Below are 14333 nucleotides of genomic sequence, written 5' to 3' on the forward strand. Positions count from 1 at the left end.
TCGGGGCCACCACAGAGAAGGCTCTTCCCCTGGGGCCCGCCAAATGACATTGTTTAGTTGACGGGACCCAGAGAAGGCCCACTCTGTGGGACCTAATCGGTCGTACAGAAACCATTGTATTAACAAATGGAGCAAAACCTGTCCTGATATAACGTTTAGGACTTCAATCCAGTGAAGGGCTACCAAAGTTTATACTACCACACTGTGGGTGTGGCTTATGCAGGATGTCCTTTCAACATCTTTCAGTGCAAATTGGGTGCTCTGGGGTAGAGCTCCGTTTTCGCTACCCCACTGCGTTCCACCCGTCCGGGCAGCAGCCCACCCCTGCTTCAATCAAACAGGTGAGAAGCAGTGAGCAGCTCTCCACTTTCCTATAAAAGTAGGCGACAAGATTGTCTCTGTGCTTACAACACAAACCTAGCTTTTTCAAGGGCTGATTCCATGTGAGCTGGAAACCCGGTGAAGGAAGATTCTAATTCACCCGGAAGAATTTGTGTGTATGAGATACTTTCCCACTCCCACTGAAGACAATGATGCTACATGTTTATGTCACCAGTTTTACCAGGGAATATTCTAATGAACGTTGAAGATTCTTAAATAGCCCTTTTTAATTGTATCACATTTATAGTCCACTGATTTCTCAATAACTTATATAAAACTACAGTGGAATGCCAAATCTGTTGAACTAAAGGCAAGATGAATTAAACAAACTTGGATATTTACAGAAGGAAAATACAGACCCACTGACATTGCCAAAAATGGCTAATGCTGTTTGGAAAATGACAACACTGAAAGGAGAAACTGGCTGTATACCAATTCTTCATATTTTAGGGAGAAGATCAAAAGTTAGTCTGTGGAATATATGCAAATAAACTTTTTTTACCAAGGCAAACAAAAGAACAAACAGCTTAAAGAATCAAAAGCTAAAAATGTAAGAGTGGAATAAAAGGAAGATGCTCAAATTTACCTCTTCTCTGTGGTTCTTTATTGGCATACAAAGAATGCTTTGTGTTTTATAGCCTGTGATTTGGTCCACTTCAGCATTGAATCGGGGATCCTGGCAAAGAAAGAAAATTTGTAACAGTGCATATATTTCTTAAAAATTGTTCCCATTTACTTATTTCATAAAACGGTGCGATATCTAACTAATAATTCTTGAAAATTATATTTCCATTCTGAGACAGATTGTAAGACAATTCAACATACTTAGGAATTAAGGTCTTCTTTTTAAAAAAAATTCTAAAGGTCTGTACAAATTTTACTTTGCCGAGTATTTGGTGATCTATGAGCTCCGTTGTTTTTTGTATTCAGATCACTACCCAAACTAGGTAATCTTAAAGTTTGTTGCAGAAAAATCAATTTCCAGAAGCACATATAGCTGACTGATTCAGATGGCTTTATTAACTTCTTTGTATACAAATAGATGAAGTAAATTTTTACAATACCAATATAGATTCTTCTTCAAGCAGTTACAGGTAGCAGAGAGCAATTAGTTTTATTTCAGCAGAGCAGATAAGCACAGAGTGGACTGAGCCACGCCCAGCCTTTCTCGTTTCAGTTTCAATTCTCTGCACAGACTTAGATGTGTTGGCCCAGCAGCTGTGGCCTAGGGGTGGAACTTTTGCCTTACAATCAGGAAGTTGTGAGTTCAATCCTAGGTAGAGGCAGAGGTAGGGTCTCCTGCTTGGGCACAGGGTTGGACACTAGATGACCTGCAAGGTCCCTTCCAACTCTGTTAATCTGTTAAAAAATCTGTGTTTAGTTTCCATTGGCTGACTTAGTTGCTATGCCTATTCATTGGGTAACTTTGTTACCATTGGCTCTTCCAGTACATGAATATTTTAACAGATAACATCATCACTGTTAGTCAGTAAGAAAACAACCAAGCTCAGAGGCCACCAAAGACCCATCATTTCAACCCTGAGCTGACAATTTATAGTCTGAAGGTTCCAAAGGGAAGAAGTTTGCTGCTTATCAAGAATCTTTCCTCAGTATTATTGATTAATGGAAACTAAACTTCAAGTAATGTTTCAAATGGCAGGTTTCCAAACTGGGATCCAGGGACCATCATTCCATCAGTGGCTCACACAATCTATTCAAGCGATCAGTTTAAAAAAAGCTGTAAGAGTAAGCAAGAATAAATGCACCTGACTTGCATAATACACTGCTCATCCACTTTATTAATCTCCCATTCTCAGTTAAAGCTTATTTTTTTGACAGTATGGTCTTAAATTCCCTACTTTTTAAGTATGAGAAAAATACAATATGAGCTGTAGCTATATGTAATGGTCATTAATTTTAAATTAAACTTAAAAAATACCAAATATAACAAAGATACATAGCCAGCCACAGAAATGTTCAAACAATCCACTGAGGAAAAAGTTTGGAAAACTTGCCTTAAATTGATTCTAAAGCTCGTAATGTGACACTTGGGGAGAATTTGATTTGAGACAGTTCAAACACACAAAATCTGGAAAATTCATAGCTTCTTTTATTAATGTCTAACCTTTATTTTTCATTAACAAAACAATTGCAAGATTTGCCATACTTTGCACCATAGATCATTTTGCAGATCTAAACTCAACATTTATTCCGATTAATAGCTAATGTACCAAGGCTTCCAATTTATAGGCTAATGAACATTCTGCCAGGCCAAAGCCATTTCACTTGGGGTCTTTGGCCTGCCACAGTTTATGCTATTTTAAAATGTATTCTTTGCTATGGGAATTTGGGAGGGGTCATTGCATGAGGGATGTCTGCATGTAGCCATAACAAATTCCTTATAGATTGTCAAGATCATCCTTTGTCTTTGCACTCTTGCACCTGCACAGAAGGAGATGGGAGTTACTGCCAAGTTGGCAGATGGAGATTGGTCAACATGATGGACTTAGGGGTGTGGGGACAAGGCTTGGACTTCCAACTGGGTGAAGGAACTCCCGGGGAATTCAGATTCTGGTTTCTCCCAGATGTGCCAACATGGCTCTGTTAATAAATTGAAATTTTAAGGAATACTTTGCCTCAGACTCTGATTTAATTTCTGATGCTATTTGGTACCCTGATACATTTAAACTTTTTTTTCTATGGAGTAAGAACATACGTATTTCATTTAGTCAATTTCCTTCTCAATTCTTCCTAAACCAAAAATCTTGAATGGTTATTTGGCTTAAAATATTTTATCACTTCTTTTGGAAGGCTTAATTTCACTTTACAAAGAATTCTGCTGTCAATGTTTTGCATTCTTCAAAGCTATCAAATAAAAGCATTTCGGCTTCATCAAAACAATTGTTCTGAGTCAAATTTCCCAGAAAGTAACCCTCAACAGTTATTTTGTGTGGATTGTTTAATTTTACAAATAAATAAAAGTTGTTAAAACATTGTGCAGAGAAAACACTGGTGATGTGTTGATCATGGGCTACAGTCATGTACCGTAGTACTATTCTATATTTTATTTGGAAAAGTAACATCTGTAGAGATTATGGTTTAATAACAGATGTCATATTTGCAGCTATATTGTTTATTTATTTATTTATTTGTTTCTTTGTTTGTTTTGTTTGCGGCTTACAAAAATAGGAATAAAATACAAAACACAGCAAAGAGAAACCCAAACATAAAACTTGTGCTAAACCCCCCAAAAGTTATTTAAAACCAGACATTCATGTTGATTCTAACTATTTGTATCATCGGCCGGAGCAAGATGCTAGTGCTCAGCAGCCCCAAGCCTGCCGGCAAAGGTGAGTTTTTAGGACCTTGAGAAAGGCCAGGAGGGTGGGGCGGGGGGAATCTTTGGAGGGAGTTGATCCCAGAGGGCCGGGGCTACCACAGAAAAGGCTCTTCCCTTAGGCCTTGCCAGCCGGCATTGCTTAGCTGACAGGATCTGGAGAAGGCTGACTCTGTGGGACCTGACCGGCCACTGGGATACATGAGGATATATTGTATGTCTCCCAATCTTTTTTAGTGTAAGGCCTAATATGAAATATAAACCATGCAGAGGAGGAACAGATCATCTTGAGCAGAAGAAAAATAGCACTTCTTGCTATAACAGAGACCTATTACTTCTAAAAGGGCATAGTAGTTAACTAGAACAGCTAAGATTTAGTGATATGCAATCCTATGAGATCATTGGAAGAAGAAGGGCTAGCACATAGCATGTGAGATAAATTTTGGTCAGCATAAACAGTGCTAGGGTGAATTTATGTTTACAGGGTTTAAGGACAGAAATTTGGGCCTCTAGTAAATCAGTTCACTTACAGTGTCTACTATCAAAAACATTAATTTCATGCTGGGGAGTATCAGAGAACAATGGGGGAGCATCATGGAACAACAGGGTGATTAGAATTAGGCAGACACACATAAATACAGTTTATATATAAGTACACTTTGTAAATAGATACAGGTCAGGTCACTGTGATTGCAGAAGTATTCAAAACAATCTGAGTATCAAGAAAGTAGATCAAGAGTTTTGTTCCAACAAACCTAAATCGAAGGAGATTGAGGACGATGGAAAATATAAGAAAGGGTAGCTAAAATGATTGGATGTAGTCCATAGGGATCTTAGCTAAAAGTAAAGTTAAAAGTGACAACAAGAAACATTTCGGGGTGGGTACATACAATAGTAAAGGCTTTGAAAAATGCAGATCAGGAGAAGTTTTTGTTCACCTCACACCATGTTAGAACTTGGAATTTGTTACTGAAACTAGACGATTACTTTATCCATGTCTATTAATTCCTGTATCTTCTGGATAAATAGAAACATAGAAACATAGAAGACTGATGGCAGAAAAAGACCTCATGGTCCATCTAGTCTGCCCTTATACTATTTCCTGTATTTTATCTTACAATGGATATATGTTTATCCCAGGCATGTTTAAATTCAGTTACTGTGGATTTACCAACCACGTCTGCTGGAAGTTTGTTCCAAGGATCTACTACTCTTTCAGTGAAATAATATTTTCTCACGTTGCTTTTGATCTTTCCCCCAACTAACTTCAGATTGTGTCCCCTTGTTCTTGTGTTCACTTTCCTATTAAAAACACTTCCCTCCTGAACCTTATTTAACCCTTTAACATATTTAAATGTTTCGATCATGTCCCCCCTTTTCCTTCTGTCCTCCATACTATACAGATTGAGTTCATTAAGTCTTTCCTGATACGTTTTATGCTTAAGACCTTCCACCATTCTTGTAACCCCGTCTTTGGACCCGTTCAATTTTGTCAATATCTTTTTGTAGTTGAGGTCTCCAGAACTGAACACAGTATTCCAAATGTGGTCTCACCAGCGCTCTATATAAGGGGATCACAATCTCCCTCTTCCTGCTTGTTATACCTCTAGCTATGCAGCCAAGCATCCTACTTGCTTTTCCTACTGCTCGACCACACTGCTCACCCATTTTGAGAAATCATCTGTTGGGGAACAACATGACTTGAATAAACAAACAAACAAATAATAATAATAATAATAATAATAAATAAACAGTGAAAGAGAAGAACTACTTCCACTGCTTCTGGTTCCTTGAATGTATTTATTTGACAAATAATATTCTTATGTTCTTAAGGCTACACCTCAAAAGAAAGAAAAGCACTGTTATTTGATTACCTTTACTTAGAGTCCACCTACATTTAGTTCTCCTGAACTGCTAGCTACCTAACAGCCATTCTTTTAATGTTAAAAAAAATAATATAAATAATTGGTGCCTAAACCTGTGGGATTTCTCCCCCCCCCCTTTTTTTCCTTCTTCTTTTCGTTCCATTATTCTTGGGTGCCCTTTGTTTCAGATTGGAAACCTGATAGCTAGGTCCTTGGTCATTTCTTCACCTTGATTTATAGCACCTTCTAGTGTTACCCAGCCATTGTTACATAGATGCAGTAATAATGAGGACAGGTTATATATCACTTCAACAGTGGCTGGTTGATGGGAGCAGATTTTGTAAAACATTTGAGAAGAAATCATTTGGGTTACAAATGACATTTGTCATCCGCCTTAGAAATAATGGGGGATAAAGAGTATTTTAAAACGTTTAAATAAATGATATGATACCATTATTACAAACTTGCACAACTTAAAAGGGAGTTATTAGATGCAGGAAATATAAGCTTTCAGTGGCTTCTAGAAGGAAGGATACTTCTGATGCTGGTGGAAATGAAGCGGTGAATACCGGTTGCTGGGGGAATGCAACTAAAGGAGTACTTCCGTTCCTCTTTTCTACTTGTGGTTTCCTATTGGCAACTGTAAAAACATGATGCTGGACCAATCAGCTTTGCGTCATTTCAGTATAGCTTTCCTTATAGGTGTTGTGTGTTTTTCCTGCTCTAATCTATTTCTTGAAAAGTGTTCGGAAACTTCAGATCATGCACAATGCAGCTGCGAGAGCAATCATGGGGTTCCCCAGGTATGCCCATGTCACTCCAACACTCCGCAGTCTGCATTGGTTGCCGATCAATTTCCAGTCACAATTCAAAGTGTTGGTGATGACCTATAAAGCCCTTCATGGCATCGGACCAGAATATCTCCGGGACCGCCTTCCGCCGCACAAGTCCCAGGGACCGATTAGGTCCCACAGAGTTGGCCTTCTCCGGGTCCCGTCGACTAAACAATGTCGTCTGGCGGGTCCCAGGGGAAGAGCCTTCTCTGTGGTGGCCCCGAATCTCTGGAACAAGCTCCCCCCAGAGATTAGAACTGCCCCCACCCTCCTTGCCTTCCATAAACTTCTTAAAAGTCACCTCTGCCGTCAGGCATGGGGGAATTGAGGCATTCCTCCTCCCTCCCCCCGGGTCGATATAATTTATGTACGGTCTGTGTGTATGTCTGGTTTAATAATGGGTTTTTAAATGTTTTTTAAATTTATTAGATTTGTTTTAAATTGTCTTATTGTATGTTGTGAGCCGCTCCGAGTCTACGGAGAGGGGCGGCATTCAAATCAAACCAAATCAAATCAATAAATAAATAAATTTAAAAAGCAGCCTCTCTAGATAAAAACTTTCACAGACATATACCACGCGCAAGCAGACTTTATTTACCTCATAGGCATTCTTGATGTTCAAGGGCTGGCCAAAGGCTGCCACGTGGCCTACAATTCCCTTGTTCCATTCCAAGCGGATGCCGTTGTTTGAAGCTTCTTCTAAGGTGGAACCTTCTGCGACATCAAAGAGCCGGCTGATAAGAAATTTCTCATTGGAACTGTCTTCGCAGACTAGAAATAGGGAATACCGATCGGCAGCTATGAGTTCATTGATGTGCAAGAAAATTTTATGGCAAAGGGCCGTGACATCCAGGTGACTAGAAATATCCTTCACCAGTTCCAAGAGTCTTGAGCATTGATCCCCGGCATTCGTTCCAAGTGTCCGAGATTGGAGCGGCATCTGTTCCTTCTTTTCAGTACCTGCCAAGAAGCTCACTGTCCCAACGGAATCTTTGATAACAATGGGCCTAAGAGGTCTGTCAAATTCAGAAGCAGATATCTTCCTCGTCGGCGGTGTGGAATTAGCGCTTTCAATCCGCGTGGAACAAGAAGAACAAGCTTCGCTGTGATGTTTGCTCCCTTCTTTGCACACTGGAATAGTATGAACTCTCTCAGAAAACCATGCATTGACCATCTCTCTGCATAAGAGAAGAATACAGTAAATAAGAAGACAATTGGTAGAAGTAGTGTCAACACACTGAGAAAAGAAGCACATCTACACAGCCATAAACTTTTCCTCAGGATGTTCTCTATTTAAAATTAATTCAGATTCTGTCTTGAATGTTTAACATTAGCTAGCAATATATCTGAAGCCCTTGCTGGCAAAAAAAAGCAGTCATCAAAACATTGAAAGATTTTGGCATCCCATGAAATGTTAGAGATGACCACTGGAAAGTTAAAATCTCAAGATATTTGATTTTTTTTAAAAAACTTTTTAGCTGATGAAGCATAGGAATCAAACTCGTGGCATCACATTGCCGTCACGTGATATAGTGTTCTGTCGAGCTCTCTGGTAGAATCCTCCTGAAAATTCACAGATACAAATTTCAGACGCACACACGTTTGAAAATTCAAAACAATGTTCTTTATACCGAAAATTCAAATAAACTAAGCCCTCTTTTTGTATAGCAAAGAGCACTCGTCTCCAAACAAACCGGTAATTTGTACAAGTCCCATATCAGTTCTGAGATACTTAGCTTGCAGCTGTGAGGCAATTCACAGTCCTTCTTCTTTCACAAAGTGAAACACACTTTGCTCTGGTTTAGTTTCAAAGCGGGGAAAAATCAGCACACAAAGGTCGAAGTCAGCAAGGCAGGCACGAAACACAACGATCAGATAATCCTCCACAATGGCCAAACCCACAGGCTGCTATTTATAGCAGCCTCACTAATTACCACAGCCCCACCCAACCACAGGTGGCCTCATTTTCTTTGATAATAATCTCTCAGTTGTTGCTGCCTATACATTGCTCTCTGCATGCATGGCTGTATCATTGACTCTTGTTCCAAATCCAAGGAGGAGCTAGATAATTGATATTCTTCTGAGCTGTCTGCCACACTCTCCTCCTCCCTGTCACTCATGTCTTCTTGGTCAGAGGAGCCTTCATCAGCAGATTCCACTGGGAGAAAAACAGGCCTGCGGCATGTGGATGTCTCCCCCACATCCACAGTCCTTGGGGAAGGAGCTGGGCCAGAGCTAGCCACAACATATAGCATGACTTTTTTCCCACTCCCTGGAGCTCAGGTGGGTGTGGTCTGCATGTGACGCATCTGGCCTGGGGCCCACTAGTTTGACACCCCTGTTGGTGGACACCAATTTATTAACTCCTGATTTAGAAATGTATGCTTCATAAATAGGATTCCACTTCACATCACATTGAATGATTTTCATATTTAATCCCAGATGCTCATATGCACATATCCTTCTTATTCCTAATAAATAGGTAAATATTATAAATATTATAGATTTCAGACATAAAATAAAAGGCCCTAATCATCCTGCTAGCTCTTGACATCTTTTTTTTAGTGTGCTGACCAAAACTAGAGGCAGTAATCTAGGTGTGGTCTAACTAAGGCTTTATAAAGTGGTATTAATACCTCCCTAGACCTAAAACATATCCCTCTATTAATGCAGTTTAGGAGTGCATTGTCTACTAAGACTCCAAGATCTCTATCACAAGCACTGATATTGAGTGTAGTTTTACCCAGTTTGTATGTATGTTTTTGATTTTTCTTACCTAAGTGTAGGACTTTACTTTTCTATGCATTAAATTTCGTTTTATTAGATAGGGCTCAGCGCTTAAGTCTGTCAAGATCCATCTGGATCCTAAGCCTGTCCTCCAGGGTGTTAGTTATTCTTGCCAGCTTAGTATCATCTGCAAATTTGGTTAATTCCTCTTCTATTCCCTCATCTAAGTCATTTATAGAGATATTAAAGAGTACTGGGCCTAAGATGGAATCTTGTGGTACTCCACTGCTTACTTCTTTCCATATAGACTTAGACCCACTGAGGACTATCAATTGAATATGATTAATCAACCAGTTGTGAATCTATCTGGTGGTGTAGCTGTCTCTCCCACTTTTTCCTAGCTTGCAAAGAAGTAGGTTGTGGTCTACTTTGTCAAATGCTTTGCTGAAGCCTAAGTATATTATGTCAACAGTATTTCACTGTGATTTTAATCACAGTGTTGAAGAATGAACTGAGATTGGTTTGGCATGATTTGTTCTTAACAAACCGTGTTGGCTGCTGGTTATTACTTTACTTGTTTCTAGGTGATGGCAGATCTGTTTTTTAATTATCTAATATGTCCAAGCTGAGCAGCTTCAATGAAAACTGTGTGTAATCCCAAAGTAAATCAGACTGAAAGCACTTTAGGCCACATTGGACAAAAAGGCAAAAAACAGCCTTCTCATATAACAAAGGCCCAATTTTTTAAAGATGAAATGGACAGGTTCTTTATTATGGCAAAGTGAATCAGGTCACGATCATGGCTTGAATCACCTTCCAAGGGTGTCAAACTGGCAGCCTGCAGGCCGGATACATCACACGTACATCCACCCCAACTCCACGAATGGGAATGTCATGAAACATCATGTGATGGAAACGTGATGCTGCGAGTTTGACACTTTCAAGGGCTGTCAAAGAAAACTTTTGTCCTTCTGCACAGGTATACAGTGATTTGCGATTTTTGAACCCGGAAGTCAAAACACCATCTACGCATGCGTGCCCTTTTTTTCTATGGGCACGCATGCGTAGATGGGGCCCGGCAGATCAGCTGCTGGGCGGCTTCCCTGGGTCTTCCCCCTCTTGCTGGCGGGAGGGCGAGCAGCGGGCATCAGCAAGGAGTTTCCCCACCGCCCACGCAAACTCCTCGCTGCCGCCCGCCCTTCGCCCACCCACGCCGTTCATTCTCGCCGCTTTCGAATTCGCTCCAGGACTCAGCTCGAAAGCGCCGAGAGCCAGCGGGGACAAGCCGTTCACTGGCGCTGGCTCTCGGCGCTTTTGAGCTGAGTCCTGAAGCGAATTCGCTCCAGGACTCAGCTCGAAAGCGCCGAGAGCCAGCGGGGACAAGCCGTTCGCTGGCGCTGGCTCTCGGCGCTTTTGAGCTGAGTCCTGAAGCGAATTCGCTCCAGGACTCAGCTCGAAAGCGCCGAGAGCCAGCGGGGACAAGCCGTTCGCTGGCGCTGGCTCTCGGCGCTTTTGAGCTGAGTCCTGAAGCGAATTCGCTCCAGGACTCAGCTCGAAAGCGCCGAGAGCCAGCGCCAGCGAACGGCTTGTCCGCCGCCTGCCTGCCCGCTAGCGAGGAGCCGAAGATTGGGGGCAGCGCAGCTGTTTTAAAATGTCGCCGCCGGCATGGGGGGCTTGCCAGCACCCCCCGGACCCCCAACCCGGGTTTGGGGGGCTGCTAGGAAGCCCCCCATGCCGGCGGCGACGTTTTAAAACAGCCGCGCCGCCCCCAATCTTCGGCTCCTCGCTAGCGCTGCGGGAGTAAAAACACCATCTGCACATGCGCAGATGGTGTTTTTACTTCCGCAGCGCTACTTCGCGAAAACCCGCTCGTTGCGGGGGGTCCTGGAACGGAACCCTCGCAACGAGCGGGGGATCACTGTATAAGATTTCACTTGGACTAGAGTGGAAACAAGGACAGGTGAAATGTTGTTATTCTGATTGACAGAAAGTTTGGCTGAAAAGTTTTTCTGTACATGTCTACATTGTGCTAAAAATCTGTTTATAGGAATAAATTCAGAATAGTCACAGCACTGAATTATACAAGGAAAAACCCTTAATGATGGCTCTATAGCAGTGGTTCTCAACCTTTCTAATGCCATGACCCCTTAATACTGTTCCTCATGTTGTGGTGACCCCCAACCATAAGTCTAGCGCCAATTCTCCCTACAGATCTTTAAGCTGATTGGCAGGAAGGTCAGAGGGATACCCCCACTGTAAACACCTGATTGGTCAGACTGTAAACATATATTCCAAGATGCCAGAATAGAAGCTTTAGTTCCCAACACCATGAAAAAGTTGTCTTTTTCCCATGGTCTTAGGCGACCCCTGTGAAACGGTCTATTGACCCCCAAAGGGGTCCCGACCCCCAGGTTGAGAACTACTGCTCTATAGAGAAGTGTGATAGATCCTTTGAGGTGGAATTCAAAAGGGAAAGATGGTAATTTACATACAGATGTATATCTTTCTACTGTAATATGTATACCAAGCATGCCATTATTAAAGCTATTTCATGAATTTGTCAAATTTTTAGAATAAAATACAACTGATTGCTCTTCTGAGATTCAATTTGTTTCTTCTCAAAGCACAGGTCTTAGAATTTATTAATATTACAAGGTCTGATTGTTCGGAGCTTTATTTTTTACAGATGGTGGAGCAATGATTGCCAACTTTGCAGATTGTAGCTAAGACATAAGCTTCCATGGAAACTAAAAGACTGTGATTTGTTAGGGACAGAGAATAGTATTAACTGATATGCAGGCTTTCTGAAGCTGAGTTCTAGTTCATTTGTGCCAAATTTTAGAGCTGAATGTGGGTAGGAATACGATGGTCACCAAAGATGGCTTTTTTCCTTCCTATAAATCATCCTCTGTTTTCCTCTGTTTTAATAAAATGCTATAACCAAACACGATTCTTGCTTTCTGTAAATATGAGGGTACTCAAATGATATGATATGACCATGCAAAGAGAAATCTAGAAGAGAATTGTAATATTTGGGAAGGAACCTATATAGGCCAGTAATTATGATATCAAAAACACCATTCACCTATTATAACAAAAATAATGTGTTGTTTATGCATATGTACTGCTTTATGTATTTCCCCTGAATTGGGGGGGGGGGGTCAGATGTGGCTGGAGAGACCCATAATATTATTCCCAATTTGTAATGAGTTAAAGTAAACTAGATTAATATGGATTTTTGCCTGCTTTATCCTCACATAACAAAACTTTTTTACAACTGAGCCAAGTATTAATCAACTTGATACTTTCAATTTTCTCTGCTTGGTATTATCCAGCTTTGGTGAATTTATATCCAGAAAAATATGTTTGACTTAAACATAGCCTATACATAATACTACACAAATTTTACAATTTTACAAAAGAAGAAAGAAAACCTGTCATATGAAATCCAATACATGCCTAACCATAATATATCTTGCCAAGTTCAGTGAAGTTTAATTCCATTATATTAATATGGAGAATTGTAGCTTTAACCAGATGTTTTCCAGGGGGAAAAGCTGACATATTCCACTCCCTAGAGTTTTGACATTTATATAAATGTCATCATCAGTCAACTCTAACTTTTAAATAAACTGATTTTAGGAATAAAAACAAAAGATTATTTTTCTCAGTGTGCTTTTTCTCATGATAGTTCCATCCTCCTTTCTAGCAACAAGGCTTATATTTTTGCAATACTTATTAAGGATTAATAATAAGGGACACAACAATCGAACTGAACTTTGGGAGATCTGTTCAGTGCATAGCAAATATAACATTGAATGTTTCTTCTAATAGACAATTAACTACGTAAAGATATTTGTATTCAGCACTTCAAAAAGCCCTTTTAGTCCTTTTAAAAGTGCCTTTATGCATTCTCTTACTGTTGTCTTAAATTTAGTTTTATTGTAAGGGTTTTTTGAAATCTGCTTCAGATGTGATGTTATCCTATTCTATTATTTATTTTGCATGGTTTATAGCCCACTCTATAAAAAAGCCTCCAAAATAAGCAAGATATAGTAAGATTATAATGCTACAATATTATAATCTTACCTTATACAGATCAACAGATGAAAACAATAATAATGATGTCCATTCTCCTAAGATGGACATCAGTAGATTGAAAGTTCAATGAAATAAAACTCTTTTGAAAAATCTTGTACAAATGACAAAAAGCTTTAGTCCATACTCTTTACTCCATAAGTTAAGCCTTATTGTTTTAATTGTGTTCTATTCACTTCATAGCAGAAAGAGACTCTTGGCCCTTCCTGAGATGTTCTCAACTGACAGGCAAACTCAATTCTTTAGTCTTCATAGTTGTTATTACCAATTGTTAATAAGCAGCACAGTGACTTAATGAGAATTAATCCTGCCATGATTGAACTGATCCATCAACAAAACATTTCGTTGCTAGCTTCTGGAACAACTGTAACTTGGAAATCATTGTTAAATTTGAATGTCCTACTGGTACACAGAGCAATTTACAGTAAGCCAATCAAGTGGTGATCAAAGCATCAATTACTCACACCAGAGCGTCCTGGCTTAAGAAGGATTATCACTGGCCACAGCTTCAACCTGATTTTTAAGCATTAGCCATAAATCCAAGAGGATCTCCCAAATCATGCAACAACTAGATGTAAACATAAACCAATGGACGCAATTTATATACAGTAAGACCTCACCTATCGCTGGTGTTATGTTCCAGACCCGGCCGCGATAGGTGAAATCCGCGATGGGGAATTTATCGACTGATAGTACTTATTTAAGTATTTATATTGTAATTGTTTGGTAATTTTTCATTGTTTTAAGTGTTTATAAACCCTTCCCACACAGTATTTATTTTAGATACAGTATTTAAATACAGTATTTACAATTTTAGATATATATTTTTTGAAAAATCTGCCGATCGAGTTCCTCAGAAACCCGCGAACCAGCGAAGATCCGCAAATGATTTTTCTCATTAATATTTCTTGAAAACCCGCGATGAAGTGAAGCCACAGTAGGTGAAGCGCGGTATAGCGAGGGACTACTGTAGACTTCTGCAAAGCCTTTGACTCATTGGTACACAACAAACTACTTCTAAAAATTAAATACTATGGCATTTCTAGACCCCTGCACAAATGGATTACTGCATTCCTGTCAAACAGGCAACAA

General features: G+C 40.0%; 1 protein-coding gene across 7 annotated transcripts in view; it reads right to left on the reverse strand.

The window, feature by feature from the left end:
* The window catches only part of PDE5A (phosphodiesterase 5A), a 145289-nt gene that overhangs the window by 77012 nt on the left and 53944 nt on the right, over positions 1-14333 (reverse strand). For all 7 annotated transcript variants that reach the window (XM_070757677.1, XM_070757676.1, XM_070757673.1 and 4 more), the window contains exons 2-3: positions 7015-7594; positions 968-1057 (exon numbers count right to left, since the gene is read on the reverse strand). In XM_070757677.1, coding sequence (XP_070613778.1) covers positions 968-1057; positions 7015-7590 — 666 coding nt within the window. In that variant the 5' untranslated portion in view covers positions 7591-7594. The remainder of the gene's footprint in view (positions 1-967; positions 1058-7014; positions 7595-14333) is intronic.

Source organism: Erythrolamprus reginae, chromosome 7, assembly GCF_031021105.1.
Source record: "Erythrolamprus reginae isolate rEryReg1 chromosome 7, rEryReg1.hap1, whole genome shotgun sequence".
NCBI lineage: Eukaryota > Metazoa > Chordata > Lepidosauria > Squamata > Dipsadidae > Erythrolamprus > Erythrolamprus reginae.